Source organism: Triturus cristatus, chromosome 12, assembly GCF_964204655.1.
Source record: "Triturus cristatus chromosome 12, aTriCri1.1, whole genome shotgun sequence".
NCBI lineage: Eukaryota > Metazoa > Chordata > Amphibia > Caudata > Salamandridae > Triturus > Triturus cristatus.
The window spans coordinates 427969094-427992118 of NC_140595.1; the positions used below are offsets into that span (position 1 = coordinate 427969094).

The window sequence follows — 23025 nt, forward strand, 5'->3', positions numbered from 1 at the left end:
TGCTCGAGCTGACCCTTGGGAGCTATAAGGAAGAACCAGATACGGAATACCCCTATCCATGGTATGTGGCATTAACCCACACACCCAACAATTGGTAGTGTTCATTACCAACTGATGCTGATGTAGGAGCTGAACAAAGGAGTTATTCATGAATTCCGCACGTCTAACCTGTTCATGTTGGGGCAGAGGATGAAAGGAATGTGGAGAAACAGTGGTAATAGAACTTGGTTTAGGAGAAAGAGTAGGTGAAATAGAAGGCAACAACAACTGTATTCCGAAATACACTCCACCCACCAATAGCAGAGACACAGTCAGAAACAACAGAAATACCTGTAATAAAAAACACTTCGTTCGTACAATCTTATGCAATCTTGATCTTTGCGCCGACATCCTTTATACTTCCAACAGCTTAGAGAATGCCATCCTCTAAAAACCGTCCGTGACGTACTTGACGCACTTCGTTCTGAGTAGCGATTATCAATTCCCAGGAGTTCCCAGGAGTCGACAAAAAAGTAACCGACCTAGTGTCAGAAACCTGCTAAACAGAAGGGAGTACCCGCACGGCCCTACGGTTAACCCGGATGATAGGTTTTCCTTAACACGCAGCTTAATACAAATCTCTTTGGCTGTGAAAAGCATACATAAAAAAACTCAAAAATTCAAAAAAAAAAAGGATGTAATTGTTCATAATGTTCTTGGCAACGGGAAAGGGAAAATATAAGGAAAATTTCATTAGTCTCTGTTACGTGGACGAAGAAAATATCGATTTCTTCCAGGTCGAGTCTGTTCGGCAAACAATTGTTCAGCTGGTGAAAGTGTTCAGTCGATTGGATGACGATTCAGACCTCGAATTCTCTTCAACTGACGACTCAACGGGGGTGTCTGACTGCAATGGCAATGAATTGTCTCTTACAGGCTGAGCATCGCTGAACGGCACAAAACATAAAGGGGTCTCAGTTTCCGTTGCCGCTATACCAGTTCTCACCCAACCATCTGTTGGGGAAGGGATCGGCACCTTTTTGGTATGGCCGGCGTGTACTCAATTCTTTCTGCCTTCCAACCGAACTGCAGTCCTTGTGGCCAATAGCACTTGATAGGGTCCCACGAATCTCGGCTCCAGGTTACGTTTCCGGCCAAAATTTCGGGTAACGACCCAGTCACCCGGTTGGAGCCGATGTCCAGGACCCTCTGTCTGTGCTGGCAAAGCTTCAAAGACCTGTTGATGGATTAACCTTAGGTTAGTAGTCAGATCATGAAGATAATCAATTAGCATTGGATACTCAAGACTGGAAAAAACCTTAGGTCTCGGAACTCCCCAAATATTCGCAGGGCGGCCGAACACAATCTCATATGGGCTGAGCCCTACTCGAGAGTGTGCAGTCGCTCTGGTTGATAGGAGAGCCAAGGGCAAGGCATCAGGCCATGATAAACCAGTAGTAGCCTGTATCTTTGCAAGTTTCAGCTTCAGGGTACCATTGTACCCTTCAACCAAACCCGCTGCCTGGGGATGATTGGCACTATGGAATTTCTGTCGAATTCCAAGGCCCTTACACACACTCTGCATCACACTTCCCACAAACTCACTTCCATTATCTGACCACACGATCCTTGGCATTCCATACCGCGGAAAGTATTCCTTCAGTAGGACTTTTGCTGTGGACAGAGCAGTATTATCCTTAAGAGGATAGGCCTCGATCCATCTGGAGAACGCACAAGCCACGACTAAAACATACTTCAGATTATTGCATCTCTCCATATGGATGAAGTCCAGCTGAATAACCTCAAAGGGACAGGCAGGAGGAGCAAAATGACCAGGTGGCGTGGGGGTGCCCTTGCCAGGATTATGCATCAAACACACCATACAATTTTTAACCACCCTTTCAGCACACTTAGCAATACCATCATTCTTCCATACAGGGGACAATAACTTACATATACCTTTCGCACTAATGTGTGACAACCCATGAGCCATAGTTACGACAGCTAATACATACGCATCCGGTAACATCCACCTCTGGCGTTCCGACAAATCAACCCAACATCCATGCATGTCCAGTTTTCCCATACTTTCTCTCCACTTGGTTCTTTCAGTTTCAGTGGCCTCATTCTGAATTGATTTCACACTTTCAACAGTGTCTTCACACATACCAGTCTCCGTCGGCCATCTCACTGAACCCGTAACATACATTCGGGTTGCAAGATTCTTAGCCGTTTCCTTAGCAATCTCGTCCGCAAATGCATTACCACGACCAACATCATCCGTAACCTTTCGGTGCGCACTACATTTAACAATCGCTACCTGTTTAGGTAATGTAAGTGCATCCAAAAGATCATTCACGAGCTTGCCGTGTTGGATCTTCGTACCATGCGACGTCAAAAAACCTCTTTCTCTCCACAATCGCCCAAAACTATGCGCAACACCGAATGCATACTGACTGTCGGTGAACACATTCACTCGCTTTCCTTTAGACAAAACACACGCTCTTGTTAGCGCAATCAATTCTGCTGCTTGCGCTGAATTCTGACTCAATCTCGCGGTTTCCACAACCGTGCTCAATGTCACTACAGCATACGCAGTTGTCACATCACCATTCGGCAACTTAAAACATGAACCATCAACATACAAAGTGCCATCGGGATCTGTCAACGGAGTGTTTTTCAGGTCTACACGACCCTTCGTTTCTTCCTCAGTTCGTAAATAACAATCATGTGGTGGTACATCATCTAGTTCCATATTAATCGGCAACAATGTCGCCGGATTCAGCACATTACAACGCTTGATCTGTATATGACTTGCCAAAAGGGTTAACTCGTACCCTGACAACCTTGCACTTGTCAGATGTTGAGTTTTTGTCCGATTCAGGAGAGTGTCAACTGCATGCGGAACCATCACTATGAGCATATTATCCATGACCAGACTTGCAGATTGTCGAATAGACACTGCAGCTGCCGCTGTCGCCCTCAAGCAACTGGGCAACGCTCTAGCTACCGGGTCTAAAGTCGAGGAAAAATACGCACATGGACGCTGCTTACCACCGAATGGTTGCGTCAGAACGCTCAACGCACAACCCTCTCTCTCGTGAACGTATAGTGTAAATGGCTTACTGTAATCAGGAGTACCTAACACAGGAGCCGAACACAGCGCATTACGCAGTTCAGAAAAACTTTTCTGACATTCTTCCGTCCATGGTAAAGGAGTCGAAACATCCTTGCACGTGAGAGCTATTAATGGTTTCGCTAACAGTGAAAAATTTGGGATCCACTGTCTGCAGTATGACGTGATACCTAGAAAGGCACGCACATCTCTCTGAGTTGTTGGCACAGTCATTCGAGCAATTGCTGCAATTCTTTCAGGGGTCAACCTTCTACCCGCCTTTGACAATAAGTGACCTAGATAGGTTACTTCTTGACAACAATATTGTAGCTTAGAAGGTGACACTTTATGGTGTAGGTCACATAGATGCTGTAACAGTGACACTGTAGCAGTTTTGCAAATCTGTTCAGTGTCGGCAGCTACCAACAGATCATCGACGTACTGAATCAAAGCCGCACCAGCCGGCAACACAAACGCATCAAGTTGGCCCTTAAGAGCTTGGCTGTAGATCGATGGACTCTCACAGTAGCCCTGAGGTGCGCGTTTGAACCTGAAGCTGCGACCACCTAATGAGAAACCGAATAAATCTCTGCTTTCCTCAGCAATCGGAATGCTAAAGAACGCATTCTTAAGATCGATTACCGAGAACCATGATGCAGAAGCCGGAATCAGAGTCAGCAAAGCTGTAATGTCAGGCACCACGGGAAACTGTGGAACAACAATTTTATTGACCTCCCGCAAGTCAATAACAAAACGATACACAGGAGGCTGAGAGGGATCAGTTCGTTTCAAAATAGGCAACACAGGACTATTGCACACGTTACCCCGCGTTTCCTCGATAACATCTTTATCGATCAAATCGTAAATGATCGCTAAAAGTGCTCGCTCACCATCAAGAGAGATACGATACTGGGGTATGCGTGGCAATCGCACGTTTGATCTTAATTGAACAACATAAGGTGGTATGTCCAACAGGCCCACGTCATTGGGGCCTGTCGCCCACAAAGAATCAGGAAGAGAACTTAATTCCGGCGGGAGCTTATCAGTCGACAGATACATAGGAGAGATCACTCTCTGACCTAGCGTAAGCTCTACTCCCGCAGGGGAGCAATACAAAGTCGCATACAACCGCTTCAATAAATCCAGGCCCAAAAGATTCTCACCACAACCAGTAGTCAAAATCAAAGGAGCTTCTAACTCTCGAGACCCAATCGTAAGGGGCAAAGGGCTAGAAACCGGATTGCTAACGGGGGCGCCAGAGAATCCAACAGAAACATTCGTCAAGCCAGGCAATGGTGCGCCAGGGAGTTTCGAATGCATGATGGAACTTTTCGCTGCACCAGTGTCCAACAAAAAAGGCTCAACTACGCCCAATGTGGCAACTGCGACATAAGGCCCTCTCTGATCGACCGGAACTGATACTACTCCCTTCCTATGTCTATGGCTGTCCTAGTAAATACCGTCCGCATCAATACCATGCTCGACGTAATAGTCGTCCACATGATACTGGGCAGATCTTCCAGACGAGGGATCGCGCCGATCAAAACAATTTTGCGAATCTGATGAAGTGGCAAGACGCTCGTTCTGATTCTGAGTAACACCGCGACCTCTACTACGTGATGCTTGTTGAGGACCACTGCGACATCCTCGAGCCGAAACACCATTGTTGCGGTCACGCAACACTGGACAATTGAACTTCAAATGACCCTCACCCCTACAATATGCACATTGATTATACCCCAACACAAAGCGAGGTATAGAGGAGTCAGTACGCGGCTGTGATCTAGAAAACTGTGATTGTGATCGATGTGACTGCTGCGAGTCGTTTTGATTCGCGCGCGGAGGATACGCTTGCTGCAATAAGACCTTAGTTTTAAGATCCTTCGTTTTCTTATCTGCACGTTCGCTTTCTTCCTTCTCCCTGTTTTCATAATATTGGGCCGTGGCTAATATCTGAGCAGTTGTAGAGACGGCCCACGAACTTTCAGAATTTTTCAATTTGATGCTCAGTTCAGACAACAAATTCGATACAAATTTATCAACAAACAATCGCTGACCTCCCTCAGAGCTCATATCCTGACCACTATGGTCAATAAATGCCTCCTCAAATCTCGTAAAGAAATCGGAGACACTCTCATCTTTCTTTTGTTTACACGCTGACAATTTGTCCCAATTAACGCGCATGGCTGGCATAAGTGTCTTCATAAGTGTAATTATCCTCTGAGGCAAATTTTCAATGAGCTGTTCAGGTTTAGCCCCACCAACTTGCTGGGCGTCAGCCGCCACAAGAGCAGCCCAATCACCGCCTAATTCAGCTGCGTGATCCTCTTGACGGATTTTCGCCCAAATCGGTTGAGGTACTACATTACCAAACATGTCAATATCTGCAAGATTCATAACCGTAGCAGCCACTAATTGGGACAACTCCTTATAATAACCTGCAGGGTTTTTACGGGGATCGGGCAAGGTTTGCTTCACCTGCAACACTTCCGATCGCTTCCATGGGAGGTGTATCCAAACCCTCTGAAAGTGAGGTGGAATAACAGGATTAGCATTAGGATTACCTGGCATCCATACTGGGGGAACTTCCCGCATAGGATACTGACCAGGTTGTGCCATCCACTCCGCAGTTTCATCCTTAAACAATGCTCGAGGTTGTACCGCAGAGCGGAAAGATAACAGGCGCTCTAGAGCATGTCGAACGTTATCACCTACAATCGTACCAGTCGAAAACTGATTCTGAAGCTCAGTGATCTCGGACGGTACATTATCTACCGCATCATCATCCCACTCTTCTTTTAAGAATTTACACATTTCCTCATACACGAATCTTTGTGTGGGCTCATTAAACTGGGAAAACGTCTCAAAAACTACACGCGACTAATACTTCGCAGGATGCCTAATCCATTTACGCGCCATTTTCACTAACGACTCGCGTTCCCTACCATCAGGAATTTGACTGCGCCTCTGAGCAACATCGGAAAGATTTGACCCAAGTACTGGTCCAAAAAACGGAGAATAGAGAGTAGCGACAGCATTAAATATTCGACTACGAACAGAAGGGGATGAAGAAGAAGGTACAGAAGCAACAGCAGTTGGAGTAAGCGAAGAGACAGTAGCCGTAGTCGGGGTAGCAGTAGTAATGGTAACGAGAGGCTGATGAGGTACCGGTAAAGGAGCAGTAGGAAAAGGAGCCGGTAAAGGAGGATGGACAATCTGTGGAACAAGGGGATTCGGAAGAACAGGAGGAACGGCGGGCTGACCAGCAGCCGCCAGAACAACAGGTTGAGGGACAAGAGGAATCACCGGACCCACAATATCTGGAGCATAGGGAGGTGGTGATTTCATGAGATAAGATAATAGGGGGTCCTCTATCACCTCCTCTCCCGGTTTATCAGAACTAGACGGCAATGCCGGATAACATCTATCCACTGCCATATGATGAAGTCTTGCACTAACTTCCTGCTCCTTCTCATCTTTGTCCCGCTGATACTGTTCTGCATTTTGCATCACCGTAATGACACCTTCTCTCTTATTTTTCTTAATCTGTTTGATTTCTTTCTGTTTGGCCTCTTTGCGCCATAATCGAAAGTAATCAAACATGGCCGGCCTAGCCTTCTTTTTAAACAATTTAAACAAATTATCTAGGATTGCAATTTCGAAACTACCATGTGATGGCCAACTAAGAACACCATCATTTTTAGTGTAACAAATCCAATATTCATTATATATAATAGGACCCACACCGTGGCGACTATAGAGCTCATAAATTGGAGTTCCAACCGGAGGTATCGGGCATGAATCCTCTAGTCGGGAATCCGTGCTGCAACATTTAAGGAAACCAAACAAAGTACTACGGCCAGGCATCGTGCACACTAACCGAGTTTACAAACTTCAAGGGCTATCGAATGACGATGTCCTCGCAAAAAATGCAAGACCCTCGGTTTTTGGCAATTGCAATCGTCAAATAGAACCCAACAACTAAGAACCAACAACTAAGAACCACAAATGCAATGGAACCATGCAAATAACAAAGTAACCCGGGAGCGACCCACAAATACTTAACTGAAAGAGCAATGGCGGCACCAGGAAGGCCCGTCTATCGTCTCGCCGTACAAAGGACTACGCCAGGCGCCAAAACAGGTCGACAGTCAGGGCATCAGTCCGTCGCAGCCGTCAGGAGGTGGGAATCTTCGCGGGAAAAGTCTTTGGGCCACTTATTTCGACAACTGGATCGATGAAGCGGGGTGCACCTTCCCTCGGAGATTTCACACGAAGTTCCTCACGATCGTCGGGCTTTGGACCGGTACCGCTGATGTCGCACTACGTTGGGCGCCAACTGAAGGACTGGGCTATTCTAAGGCCCAGCGGTGCCAGGGGACAACACCTGAAACCTTCGTGGGTTACCTGTTCCGGCGTACAAAACACAGAGACTTGGGACACTTCCGGTGGCGTCAAAGATCAGCGTTTATTTACTGCAGGGATACAGAAGTCACAAGAAGTACACAACGTGTAGGTTCTGGGAGACTGCTTCAAATTGCACAAGTGGATCGCTCCTTTTATACACATTTTGGTCATAGAACAATATGGCAAACAAAGGTTACGATTCAGTTCCCACAGTAAACTTCAAAAGGGTCGCATTCATGTTTCAGAAACCCGGAACATAATTACAACTACATTGCCGGTTCCCAACTGTAAAAGCAGATCATCCCCACATTAAGCACATTCCATTCTGGCTGTAAACACATTAAGAGAAGGGACAGAAACAGATGCAAAGGAAGAACAAGGATGCACAACAGATTAGGAAAGAGTGTAGGGAGTAATAACGGAAACCTGATTACAGAATCAAAGGCCTCGTGACTAATGCAGGCATGGCTGAAACAATAGACCAATACGGCAAGATGAGCCCTGAGCGGGGCCATCTGCCTCTGCCGTGTCATTTCCTTCATCATAAAAGACACCCTCAAAGAAACACGTGTCTTCCGTGAAGGCTTGGGAATCCCAGGGTCACAAAGCGGACAAGGTCCGTTCGCTGGCTACTTGAGGGCAAGAGACAAAATGGATGTCGCATCTAAAATGGAACCCGAGGGTTTGAATGGACATACCAAGAAATGAGACGATCCGTACGTAGTAGCGTAGCGAAAACGCGTACACCCACTAAACTCGTCATTTGCGGTTCGCTGATACCAGATTCGTCCATATTCAAACACACCAAAAAGTGTCGTTCCGATTCACACGGAACCTCAGTAGTGTCTAGTCTTCAGTTGTAACTGGTAAAGTCTAGAAGTCCAGCTCGTGGCCTGAATCCCCTGGTTTCCTCTACTACTTGAAACCCTTGACCACAACTGACTGTTGTCAAAACACAGCCCCCCCCAAGGTACTGTGGTAAATAAAATACCGGACTGAATTTCATACGGAATCCTAAAATAAAGTAAAATAGCTCAAAATAACAAGAGGCAGAATCCGTGGTATAAGAGGTTTTCTAAATGGGCTTTATTCCATTCAAAATGGCCGACTCGAGTCGCGGCCTTCAGGTTCCGTCACCACGAGGGTTCAGGAAGTGAAGTACAATAATTTATTGACAGACATGTATTTTTATAATAAGTGCATTACAATGAAACGAATGTAGAAGGCGTAACATTTGATAAGAAGAGTGACGTGACAGTGACATAATCGAAACTAGGCGTAACAAGGAATAAAAGAAACATGATTGGTTAAGATTATCAGACATAGGTGGATCTATAAGATAATACTTGGCATAGATGCGCGCGCAGCAGCATGACGTGTAATTGACGTGCAACTAGGGGGTGAAGGGGACTTGACATTTAGCTCTACATGTGGAGACGAGAAGTCTGGGGGGTCAAGTCAACCTAATCCCAAATCATATCTACCATCCTATGTTTGGAGAACTATGTTATCCACAAGGAAGGACTCTCGGACAGAATCTATTCTATACTAACTGTGTGTGCGTGTACAAGCGTCTAAGTGTCTATATGAGATGCGAGGGGCAGAAAACTTTCCATGGCAGCAGGGCTATGAATCACTTGCAGGAGGACGGAAAGGCTGAGTCCTTGCTTGTGAGCTAAAGGAAATGTTTACCTAAATCACTTGACAGGAATGCATCGGCTGAAGAGCAAAATAGATAATTCGAAGGTGAAATACAACTTCTTGGCAGGCAGGCGAAAACTGGCCGAGGCAGACATTGTTAGCTGCACAGGGAGTAGGACAAAGTTCATGGATACAGATGCGAGCTCAAGCTGAAGCTGTCAGAGACAGAGAGCAGGGAAAGGCTTTGAGGACAGAATCGGGCCTACTTGCCTGAACTGTAAAAATGGAGTAACTTAGCCATATAAAGTCGGTGGCCTTTCATACCTAGGAATCGAATATCCAGCCCATTGATGGCGGATCTGACAGAGAACATGTCGACGGTAGACACACATATGTTTGCGTCTTAGAAACTGGAACTGGAGGGAACATACATGTACTTGTAACATGCATATAGAACCGTTGGGGTCCAAGATAGGGGACATAACTGATCAGGAAAATCCACATTTCCACATTCCCTCCTTGTCCCCTTCTTGCCCTTCAAGAGACATCAATCTTCATTATTCCATTGATTTGCTCATGGAGCATCATTTCTTCTTCCTTCTTCTTCCGGCATTCTGAACGAGACCTTGGTGGGGGAATACACGATGTGGCACACAGACCACAAATCGCTGGTCCACATTGTAGACATAGACAGCAACTGAATAGTATGAGAAGGCCAATACCTAGGAAGGATAGAACTCTCCATCCCCAGGCTGATATCACACTCCAAAACCACCCGGACCACGTCCAAGTGCCTGGATTCTCGTGTATCTGGCTTACAATCTTATGAAGGCGTGTTATAGCTTTATATACAGATGGCGAATTTTCTGGTATGAATATGCAGCAGCTGGATCCGATGACCCTGCAAGCTCCGCCCCTATCGGCCAGGATGACGTCAAGGACAAGACGATTCTGGAGAACAACAATTCTCATCACTGATTGTTCCTCTGTCAGATTGCCTAGGGCGGCTATAGTCTCGTTTACTACAGCTTCAAGAGTCTTGGTGAGTCTGCGTATCAGCTTACTATTTGATATAGTACCTATATAGGGAAAGATACCTTTATTGAAATCTACATATTTGTCCCATGCTGTCTCAGTATAATCGACAACTGGGAGATCTCTTCGCTCTCTATTGTGTACTAAATGAACATTTCGATAATAATCAGGGGGAGCTAGGAAAACAGGTGGCAAAAGGAATGCTATGTAACAGGTACCATCCCAATCTAGAGGCAGACGCATATATGCCGTCTGGCCACATATGAAGTAAGAATGGCGAGAAGCTCTAAATGAAGATTTACCTTGATCACTATATTCTACTATAGTAACGCATTGGCTATGGCCCATATGTATGGAACCAACTTTTCTCACACATAATTCACCGTTAACTGGAAATACTGACATAGTGGGCAGAATTAGTTCAACTTCGGATTTGACATTCAAAATCATAAGATTAGGCGTAAAATTACCTAATTTATACACTTCATTTTCTAAATCAGTTCCTGTTCTACTGGGGTGACCCTCCTTATTGGGGTGACAGACTTTGAATAAAACTATATTCAGATTTCCCCATATCCAGTGTTGTTGATAAACTGCTGTGTCTGGGTCTATGGAATTTAATAAACTAAACCATGCTCCACAGGAGCCATTGTGTGTGAACGGATGTGGAAAGAAAGGCAGAACTCCTTTGGTATTCTGATAGGGAGGGAGTCGGCCACACACCCAACAATTGGTGGCATTACTAGTCTGATGGGAATGATGTAACATACTAATGAATGTGTTATTACGCAGCGCAAGTCTATAGGACAACTCATGTGGCGGTAGGTCACTAAAAGAATGTTCATCAGTTATATTGAAAGCACGTTTAGAAACAGGATAATACATATGCAACAATATACTTGCAGTAACTATTAAAAAACTCAAGAAAAACAAAATTAATAAAGTCACAATACAGTGGCTACGCAGTGATTTACAATAAGCATGTCGTTTCATTATGATTCTGGACTCTACATGATTCAGACCTAAGGGATACATGTCGGGACAGATTCAACCGCTTCACCTTGGAGAGGACTTAAACAATCAAATCGTCCGACAGTTTAGATCTGGACCTGAGTTTCTGTTTATAGAGTTCGGTGCTACTGGCCTCAGCCAAAGGTAGCTTTGAGTCAATGGGGGAAGACACACGGGAAGTACTGTCTGTGTCAGGAGGAAGTCCATTAAATTTTTTTATATGGGTGGAATGCACCCATCCTTTTCTTCCTTCGATCTTCACAGCTGTTCTGGTCGTCAGCAGGACCAACTTAGGAAGCCTCCACCTTGGCTCCAGTTGGGTTTTCCGATCAAAATTCCTGACGAGAACATAATCACCGGGAATTACATCATGAGGTTTCACCTCGGTGTTGTCAGGAAAAGCTGCGACTACCTGTGAACGACAAGATTGTAGTGCAGACATCAAGGAAGCCAGGTAATCTGTCAGCATATTACAGTCAACATCCGTTATTTTACGGGGTATAGGCGTCCCCCACATATTCGGTGGCCTACCAAAGATCACCTCATAAGGCGATAGCCCTGTTCGAGAGTGTGCTACCATCCTCATGTAAAATAGCGCAACTGGTAAGGCTACTATCCAGTCCACACCCTTTTTCCTGACATATTTTAGACAATCTGATTTTTAAAAGTTGATTATGTCGTTCCACGAGACCTGCTGCCTCGGGGTGTCGGACACAGTGGAATTTCCACTGATATCCCAACAAGAGTGAGACATGTTTCATTAATTCGGATGAGAAAGGCTGACCGTTATCTGAATATACAACACGTGGTAAACCGTACCGTGGGAAGAATTCTCGAACTAGCTGCTTGGCAGTAGTCGAGGCAGTGTAATCTGATACGGGATACGCCTCTGTCCAACGGGAGAGAGCGCAGACAACTACGAGAACATATTTGAATCCTCGACAACGTTCCATCTGAATATAATCCATCTGGAGAACTTCAAAAGGATGGTCAGGAGGCTGAAATCCACCCTGCTCTACGGGAACACTCTTTCCTGGATTAAACTGACAACATATCATACAGGTACGAACTTTTTGTTTAGCTGCTGCTCGTAAATGTTTATTGAACCAAATGTGCTGAATGCTGTCTAGCATAGCCTTCTCTCCTAAATGTGCTGGACTGTGAACTGTAGCTATAATGGCTTGAACCATGGAATCAGGGAGAAACCATACAGATTTCTCCTTCGTCATCCATCCTTGATCTGTCTGGATCCCTCCTAGTTCAGTCCACTTCTTTATTTCTTCTGCTGTGGCATGTGTCTGTATGTCAATTACGTCAAGTGCGGGATCCTTAATTGTCATACACTGTGTTGGTTTCTGAACTATTGGCTTTGTCATGTCTAATGTGCGATTCTGAGCAGTCTGTTTAGCTGTTTTGTCAGCTAAATCATTGCCTTGAGAAATGGTATCAGTAACCTTCGTGTGTGCTTTACATTTCATAATCGATATAGCAGTGGGTAGATGTATTGCGTCTAACAAAGCATGAATGAGGGGTCCGTGCTGAATGTGGGCACCATGGGACGTTAAATAACCTCTCTCTCGCCACAGCACGCCGAAGTCGTGTACAACTCCGAATGCATAACGTGAGTCAGTGTATACATTAACTTTCTTATTTGTGGCTTGAATACAGGCTTGTGTTAGAGCAATAAGTTCTGCTGCTTGGGCTGACAAAGTATCTATACAATGTGTCTCAATAACTTCAGTGTCTGTTGTGACTGCATACGCGGCCACTAAATCTCCTGTACTTGTTCTCATGCACGATCCGTCTACATACAACGTCAGGTCTGGATCTAACAATGGAACGTCTGTCAAGTCTTGTCTAGGTTTCGTCTTTATTTCAATGATTTCAACACAATCATGAGCTAGTGGGTCTGTTCCAATTACAGGTAATAGTGTAGCAGGATTCAATGTATTACACCGTCGGATCTCTATGTGTGGTTGAAACAATGTCAGTTCATAACCGGTAAGTCTTGCTATGGTCAAGTGTTGTGTTTGTGTTCGGTTCACAAGAACCTCTACTGCATGTGGTACTTGTACTGTCAATGGGTGTCCTAATACTATGGCATCGCTTTGTCTGATTGCTAAAGCTGTCGCTGCCACTGATTTCAGGCATGCAGGCAAAGCCTGAGCTACGGGATCTAATGTACTGGAAAAATAAGCACATGGCTTGCGTGATCCTGCTTGATCCTGAGTGAGTACTGACAAGGCAGTACCTTCGCGTTCTGTAACAAAAAGTGTAAAATGTTTGCTATAACATGGCGTTGCTAAAACAGGTGCTTGACATAAAGCTTCCTTTAGGCTTTCAAAAGCTTGTGTATGTTCCTGAGTCCAAGGGAGAACAGTCGATGTGGCTGCCTCCTGTGTGGTTAACTGAATGAGTGGTTTTGCTAGAAATGCGTACTGAGGGATCCACTGCCTACAATATGAAGTGAGGCCTATGAAAGCTCGCACCTCCTTTTGTGTCTGGGGTATTGACATGTTAGCAATTAACTGGATGCGATCTGGTGTAAGCTGCCTTCCCTCCTTGGACAGCGAGTGACCAAGATAAATAACTCGCTGAACACAGAATTGCAGCTTAGAAGGGGACACCTTGTGCCCCTTGTCGGCTAGGAAATGTAAAACTGTCAGAGAAGCCTTTTCACATTCTGGCTCGCTTCTTGCGGTGATCAGCAGATCATCGACATATTGAAGCAGTGCAGTATTGACTGGCATGTGGATACTGTCAAGTTCTCGTTTCAGTGCTTGGCTGTAGATGCTGGGGCTTTCTGTAAATCCTTGGGGAGCGCGTGAGAATTTAAAGCTGCGCCCATTTAAACTGAATCCGAACAAGTATTGGCTTTCCGGATCTATTGGGACGCTGAAAAAAGCATTCTTGAGATCAATTACAGTAAAGAATGTTGCTTCGGAATCAATTGCTGTCAACAATGATGATATATCAGGGACCACAGGGAATTGTGGTACAATACACTTGTTTAGTTCACGCAAATCAATAACCAATCGGTATACTGGTGGGGCAGTAGGGTCAGTTCGTTTAAGAATCGGAATTATCGGTGAATTACATATATTGGAGTCTGTTTCTATAACTACTCCCTGGGCAATCAGCTCATCAATGATTTTCAGCAAAGCCACTACAGCATCATGCGGTAACTTGTATTGTCGCATTCGTGGTAGTACCACTCCTGCTTTCAATGTAACTCGATAGGGTGTAATGTTCATGCAGCCAACATCCGTAGGGCCTTGTGCCCATAGATGTACTGGTAAAGTCTGTAGTCGGGGATCCATGTCTCTAGACACATAGTGACCTTTAAAATCACGCAAAAACAACCTTACTCCTTCCGGAGAACAACATATTATGGCTCCTAGTGCTTTCAGAGTTTTAATTCCTAACAGATTTTCTGGGCATGATTTAGTAAGCAATAAATCTGTAGTTCGTGTCAAAGGTCCTATCGTAAGTGGTAGAGGCTGTGATACTTCATTAACAATAGGTTTTCCTGAAAAACCAAGGGAAACATTTTGAGAGCCTGAGAGGGGTGCCCCTGGAACTTCACTACGTTTTATAGTTGTTCGACTTGCCCCTGTATCGAGTAAGAATTTTCTATCTTGACCTAATAATTCACTATGTACATAAGGTCCTTCTTGATCTACAGGAATCTCGATAAGCGGTAAGTCAACTTCCCTCTCTAGGCTGGTTCATGCGTAATGCTGATATTCAGGGTATTCATACTGTGCAGTCTGATACATTTGTCGTGTCGTTGTTTGTGTGGCAGTAGCAGGCAACGGTGGTGCAGCTGGCACAAACTGTATGGGTTGCTGTGAGGCTGGCATGGACTGTTGCTGAACTGGCATGGACTGTCCATGCTGCATAGCTCCTTGTTCATTCTGATCTTGTCTAACTAATCGTGGTCTCTCTTTTGCAATACCTGTAGCTATATTACGTTTCAGGACTGGACAATCATGTACATAATGGCCTAGTTGTTTACAGTAATTGCAGGTTCCTTTTACAGGAACTGCAGAATCACCAGAATGTGTCACACCCTTTTTGTGACCATCTGCTGGTACTGTCTGAGAAACTAGCATTTTCATTTTTGTATCCTTCATGCGTCTATGCTCGTGTTCTTGTTCATCCCTAATTCTATTGTGATGATACTGTAACATTTGTAGCATTTGCGACGGAGTGTTACTTTGCCAGGTACTCTCGAATTTCAATATTCTATTCTTCACTGGAGGCAATGCATTTTCCACCAATTTTGTCACAAATAAATGTGGATATGAGTCACTACTTGCTTTTATACCACTATTTATACCAAAACATTTTTCAAATCGAGCATAATAATCGCTTGTGTCTTCATCTTGCTTTTGTTTGCAGGCTGTGATTGCACCCCAATCTTCCTTTTTTGTAGTTAATAAACGTGGCAGTACCTGTACTAGTAAACCTGGTAACAGTTTAACTTTATCCCCGAGCCCCGAACCTGCAGTTCGGCTCCTTTCTTCCTCTGCTAATGCTGTCCAGTCTATCTTTTGGTCTCCTACTTCCCACTCTTTTTCTTTCAGTTTTTCATAAATGCCAGCAGGCAAAAGCACCTTTAATATCGTCATAATATCAGGAAAGGTGTACTCTCCCATCAGTAACATGTCTTTAATTTCTCGGTGGAAACCCGCTGGGTCTTTGTCATGACTAGGTACTACTTTCTTCATTTCTAATAATTCCATTTTTGATATGGGTGTGTAAACAAATACACGGTGAAACTCATTGTCTTCGCCTTTTATTGGGTGCACTTCTCGTAAAGGATTTTGTCTATCCATATAGTACGGCGTTCTTTCTCTGTGGGGCAGCGAGAGAGAATCCGGACTTACAAAAAGGACATACTGTTTACGTGACACTAATATCTCTTTAATTAGCTTGTTACTAGAACCTCTCCATCTGTTTGTGAGTAGTTCCGTTAATATATCAGGTAAAGGACCAGGGTCAGCATGTTGGCACTTATATAATATGAGGAGTTGCTGAATCATATAGATTCCAGCTAAGCGTTGTTCATCTGTACTGAGATTGAGAAACGTGTGTGCTACGGTCTCATCACCGTATTTTTCAGGACTGTCAATCCAGTGAACGGCTGATCTGGCTAATTCTTGCTCATCCATGGAATCGAGGAGGTGGTAACCCCTTCGTTCTCGTAGTATCTTATCTGCGGCTTGAAACGAATGTTCAGGAGACTTCAGATTTATTACAGGCGTCGGATACGTTCTGCTGTTTTTTGGGCATACAGAATGTATTGGATCAGGAAAACATCTAGTATTTTCACAGGATCTTCCTCTGCCTACATAGGCTATGGTCTCTGACTGTCTTGCGGAATTCCCTGATTCGGACACTTCATCTTGCTCAAACTCGTCTGTTCCCAGTCTTTCTTCATGAATACGCTCTATTTCTTTACGGATTTTTCGGCACATGGCTATTATACAATTTTGCTTATCGTGTCTCCCTTCTGATATATTCTGACTCCATCTTGTAAGAATAAGCATTGCATTCGGGTCTACCCCCGGACGATCTTGATTTCTGATTATACAGTTTATGAGGAAACGTAACAGTTCCCCCTGTATCTCTACTTTCTGGAATTCCATAGCTCTGTTAATACATCCTGGATCTCGTCCTGTTTGAACAAAATGATATATGTTGTCTAGATGCGTAGTCATCCCTGGTAACCTCGCTAAATACTCTGCGGCTCGCCTGATACGTAATGATGCCAGGACCATTTCGTCCTCTTTACCAACCACCGGGTCATATCTACAATTTACAAGGAGTTCCTTAAGCGTACGTTCACTTACGAATTTAGGTGTACGTGAATGTGCTGACTCTTGAAAGACAAGTTTATTTATTCTAGGTGGTGTAAAAGTACTGCTAGCACCTCCCGTGGCCCTATCTGGGGCGTCGGGTGTGAATGGGTTCGTTGAACGTGACACAGCAACTATGGGTGTCGATACCTCTGTAGAGTCGACTGCGGAGACAGATGCGGAAACAGATGTGCTTGCCGACGCTTGTGTCGGAACTTGCTGTTGCACGGGGACAGATACCTGATCCTGACGTTGAACCCCTCCGCCAGACGGTCTATGTGGTGCGGCGTTAGCATACTCGGGAGCTGCGTCATCTAGATATGAGGAAAGAAAAACATCTTCTGCGGTTCTGGGAAGCCCCTTTGGATGTACCTTAATTGGAAATAATGGGGGTGGCAAGTCTTTTGGTATCTCTGGAGCAGCCTTAGGTAATCCTTCGGCTAGTAGGGGATACATACCATTCAAAAGAGCATTTCTTTGTCTATTTACTTGTTCTGATCTCACTCGGATACCTTCCTCAATTAATAGATTTTCTTGAACTTTATTTGAACTTTCTTTACTCCTCTCTTCTTGTCTACGTGCTTTTTCTGTTCGTCTATGAGATTCTTTACGCCATAACTCAACAGCGTCTTTCTGTGACTGTCTGACCTTTCTTTTCCATAACTCTTCCTCCACTTTCATGATGCACTCTGCATCCCAGGTTCCCGCTATGGGCCACCTTTGACTTTCCGGTAATCCCTTGGTATAATCTACCCATAGATCAAGAAACAATATGGCATCTAAGCCATGTTTATGGTACATAAAATGCCCTGGAGTGTCCCTAGGAGGAATAGGAACTGCTTCTTCAAGCACCCCTTTTCTGGTAGTAATCTGTCTTAACTTCGAGAAGAGCGGCATATTTACAACTGATCTGATACTTACTCTTGAATTTACTTAATATGAAAAAACACAATAATGAACGGTGAACAATGAACAATCATTCATACCACAATATGCAAGACATTTCTGAATACTTTAAACATTAAACATTATAACAATGATCGACAATGATGACAGTCTGCTTAACTAATCACCATGCTGAATTCTTGACAATAACTGAATACTTCGGAATACTTGATATACTGCTAAACAGTACATATACACTGCTAAACAGTGCAGACCGGATTTGTGTACCCAAATCCGTCTTGACCGGCACAACCTATGTGCGCGTCAACACGCCTCCCCGGCGATGGTACTCACCGAGTAGCTCCTTGAAACGGAAGGCCTCAGAGAATGGACAGGACTCGATGACTGCGGACAGCGGACCCTCTGGACATCGGGATTTCGGAAAAACCTGGTGGGCCTCTGTATACCTCGGATCTTGCTCTCTCAGCTAGGCTCTGGTCGGGATACTTCGCACTTCTCACCGCCTCGTCTGGGTTGATCGCAGCCTCAGTCGCCCCCGCTTGACCGGAGGGAGCTTACAGGAAATCCTGCTGGTACGCGTTTATGGTCCGTCCAGCTGTGGCAGGAGACCGGGCCTGCAACGCACCGCCGGCGCGTGAGATGAGAAAGTGTCCCTGTTCGGGCGCCATTCTGTGGTAAATAAAATACCGGACTGAATTTCATACGGAATCCTAAAATAAAGTAAAATAGCTCAAAATAACAAGAGGCAGAATCCGTGGTATAAGAGGTTTTCTAAATGGGCTTTATTCCATTCAAAATGGCCGACTCGAGTCGCGGCCTTCAGGTTCCGTCACCACGAGGGTTCAGGAAGTGAAGTACAATAATTTATTGACAGACATGTATTTTTATAATAAGTGCATTACAATGAAACGAATGTAGAAGGCGTAACATTTGATAAGAAGAGTGACGTGACAGTGACATAATCGAAACTAGGCGTAACAAGGAATAAAAGAAACATGATTGGTTAAGATTATCAGACATAGGTGGATCTATAAGATAATACTTGGCATAGATGCGCGCGCAGCAGCATGACGTGTAATTGACGTGCAACTAGGGGGTGAAGGGGACTTGACATTTAGCTCTACATGTGGAGACGAGAAGTCTGGGGGGTCAAGTCAACCTAATCCCAAATCATATCTACCATCCTATGTTTGGAGAACTATGTTATCCACAAGGAAGGACTCTCGGACAGAATCTATTCTATACTAACTGTGTGTGCGTGTACAAGCGTCTAAGTGTCTATATGAGATGCGAGGGGCAGAAAACTTTCCATGGCAGCAGGGCTATGAATCACTTGCAGGAGGACGGAAAGGCTGAGTCCTTGCTTGTGAGCTAAAGGAAATGTTTACCTAAATCACTTGACAGGAATGCATCGGCTGAAGAGCAAAATAGATAATTCGAAGGTGAAATACAACTTCTTGGCAGGCAGGCGAAAACTGGCCGAGGCAGACATTGTTAGCTGCACAGGGAGTAGGACAAAGTTCATGGATACAGATGCGAGCTCAAGCTGAAGCTGTCAGAGACAGAGAGCAGGGAAAGGCTTTGAGGACAGAATCGGGCCTACTTGCCTGAACTGTAAAAATGGAGTAACTTAGCCATATAAAGTCGGTGGCCTTTCATACCTAGGAATCGAATATCCAGCCCATTGATGGCGGATCTGACAGAGAACATGTCGACGGTAGACACACATATGTTTGCGTCTTAGAAACTGGAACTGGAGGGAACATACATGTACTTGTAACATGCATATAGAACCGTTGGGGTCCAAGATAGGGGACATAACTGATCAGGAAAATCCACATTTCCACAGTACTAGAACCTTCTGGTTTTCGATGCGTTTCGTATCGTTAACCGCTGTTTTTACTTACCTCTGCTTTGGGGGTCTCATTTGCTGGACATCGGGTTTCAGGTTTATTTACTGTGTAATGCTGTATGGAGTATTGGAAGTAAATTCGCACCCAATGCTGCTCTTTACACAGGGTTTGAATGAAAGCTTGAGTGGGCCTTGCTGGCTACTTACCTCTTTCTGGAGTGAGAGGTAACAAAGCAGACACTTCAACGAATGTTATTCTTTTTAGAATGTCTGGCATTGGTGTTATGTTTTCTCTGTATTTTATGCCATACTAAGCAGTGCTTAACACACACTAGTCCTACAAAAGGAGAGTGCTTTGGTCTGCTAAGTAACTCTGTTTATAACTAAATGTACATTAACTCACAGCCTGTCTTTAATCATATATGCGGATGTGCAAAGAGTAATATGTAATTTATTACCATTGTTGATGGAGGAAAGGGGCAGCATTACTGACGCGAGGCTTCAGTGAAAAATGGTCCCCCTCCAACAGTTAACAAACGTAATAAATAGCATATTACACTCTATACCTCTTTCGTTCTCTCACTCTATATGTATGCTTCCCGCCCCCCTCCAAATATGAGCAGTCAAAATAGATATTCCCAAATCGCATAAGTTCAACAAAGCTTCACAAGAAACTTCACTTGCCTAACAGTAACCCCCATTGAACCCCTCATCACCAAACACAGTGAACAAACTTGGATTTAAGCATTTCCTTTTTTGTTGTTTCAAAAAAGGAAAAACAAACGTTTACTCATCCATACCAAATATTTGGCTGAGAAAACGATTTCCAGACACTTTGAATGAAGATAAAGGATGGGCATATTTCAGCCATTGCCACTCGATCTCTTCTGAAGGGAATCGTATGAGGGACTTGAGGTACCATAATGGGGATAGAGAAGGAATTTCATAGCAAATATTCACTAAGTCCATTTGTATAGTATACTTAGTGAAGGAAGGTCAGGCTTTAAGCGGGAGGAAGGAGTGCACTCAGAGGAAAAAAAGGTTTTCTAATTGTTCAATAGTGGTCTATATATTTGTTTCCCCAATTGTGTTTTTTGAACAATTTTATTTTCTCTCATTGCAGGGTCTTTGCACCAAAATGCGCCTCGTGTAACAAGCCAATTCTACCAGCAAAGGTGATGGTGTTTTCCAATATTTTCGTGGTATTGTTTGGTGTAAAATGCATGTGATAGAAAATTATCTGTTTACAATTGAAAGAGGTTTCTCAAGGCATTGCAACACATGGGCGCTTTTTGTTCCCCCCCCCCCCCCCCCCACCTGGCGCTATGGTATTACAGAAGGAGCTGCAGATGCTTCTGAGGCTGCTTCTGTAATACTGATTATGCAGGCACACATGTAGTGCCAGCATCCTCTTCAGAGGCGTTTCCTCATTGGCATGGGGACGTGGCCCCATGCAAATAAAGGACTTACTGACTCTGCACCTGCAACGTCGTATTATGGTACAAAGGCAAACATGCCCTTACAAGGCTCACTAACAGTATGTCCCAAAAAGGTGGCACACTGTAGGTGTGCCCCTGACAGCAGCCCTGTAGAAGGGGGAAAGGGGGCCCAATGAACTGCCACCAGACATCCCTCTGCAGGCAGGTGCAGTCACTCACTACACACGCCTGCAGTGGGATCTCTAACCCCTCTTTAAAGTGCAGGCGGGTTGCCACCTACACAGAGAAACATGGAGTAGTATTTCAATGAATGTGCTGCTCCCAGGGCAGCACAAGTTTGTGACTGCCTTGATGGCAGTGCATTCATTATAATAGGGCACACTGTCCCTGTTTGTGTCCGAGGTACCTGTTTGAAGGTGTGCCGTGGCACAAACAAGGACCGTGCTCCCTATCAGTAATACAGGTCCAACTGTTTAAAGTCTTATTATAGCTGATCAGATCGAAACGTCTCTGGTGGGGTATGATCCTTGACATCCCAGGCCAGTATCATTGTAAAAGGTCTATTTGTAGTCTGCTCCCAGCCAGCAGTAGTGTGATTTTCAAAATTAGACACAGTGGGATTGCTGAGAGCTGGTCGGAGCCCCCCCTCCCCCACCACTCTGCAAACGTACCTCCCGGTGCACAGCTGGTTGGGGGTTGGAGTCCCCTTGGATGCTGAGGGTCCTTGGGGGCCAAGAACCCCTCCTTTTACCACCAGTAAGTCCCACACAGCAGGATTGCTTACAGGTCATCAAAGACCCGCCGCCTTTGCCCAGCACTCTGCAAGCACTCCTCTTTGCGCACAGCTGTTTGGGGGATGAAGTCCCCTCGGGTTCTGAGATCATTGGGACCAAGAACCCCTCCTGTTTCCACCAGTAAGTACCACAGAGCGGGACTGCTAAGAGCTCATTGGAGGCACGTGATTACCGTGGGGCTCAACATTGCCCCGTGTGAATCTGCAGCAGAACTACCCAACCAGACCCCAATAAAAAAAAACACCTACATCGACTCACTCCCAATCACACATGCATACACCCAATCAGTCACTCACACCCACTTACATACCCACAAAACCAATCAGACCCACACAGCCAGTCAGTCACCACCCACTTACACACCCACACAACCACTTACACACCCACACATCCACTCATGCAACAAGGTTACAGGGATGTTATAGTTGGGAAATAGCATTAAAAAAACATAGAATTTCACTGACAAACCAAAGGTTACAGGGACATTATAGTTAGGAAATAGAATTTTAAAAAGTTAGAAATTAACTAAACAAAACAAAGGTTACAGGGACGTTACGACAGCTCAGATGTGTGTGTATGGACGGCCCATAATATATCACTAACTCCACTCAACTTTGCCGGAAAACATCTGTCTCTCGGGTGCTGGTGAAACAAATTATAATAATTTATTGGAGTATGGACCCAGCTTGTTTCATCTTGTGCATGTGAGCCTTGTTCATGGATGGATGTTGTTCTTCTTTCATGTGCATATATACAATATGATTTTTCCAAATTGGTCAGTTGCTGTACTGCTTGGTAATACTCCCACCAGAATTTGAACCTATGACTTTAACCTTGTCCACAGACGTCTTCAGTTAGAGCATTTTCCAATTAAAATCTGCTATAGGTACCAAATACTCCCAGGTTCCAATGGAGCAAGAGTAGTTTTACAGTAGGGCCAACGATTGTTCAGAGGTTAGTCCCATTAGATTGCCTTCAGCAT

General features: G+C 44.7%; 1 protein-coding gene across 1 annotated transcript in view; it reads left to right on the top strand.

Annotated features, from left to right (window-relative positions):
• Positions 1-23025, top strand: part of WTIP (WT1 interacting protein) — a 424743-nt gene that overhangs the window by 322040 nt on the left and 79678 nt on the right. The window contains exon 6 of the mRNA XM_085639776.1: positions 20934-20985. Coding sequence (XP_085495902.1) covers positions 20934-20985 — 52 coding nt within the window. The remainder of the gene's footprint in view (positions 1-20933; positions 20986-23025) is intronic.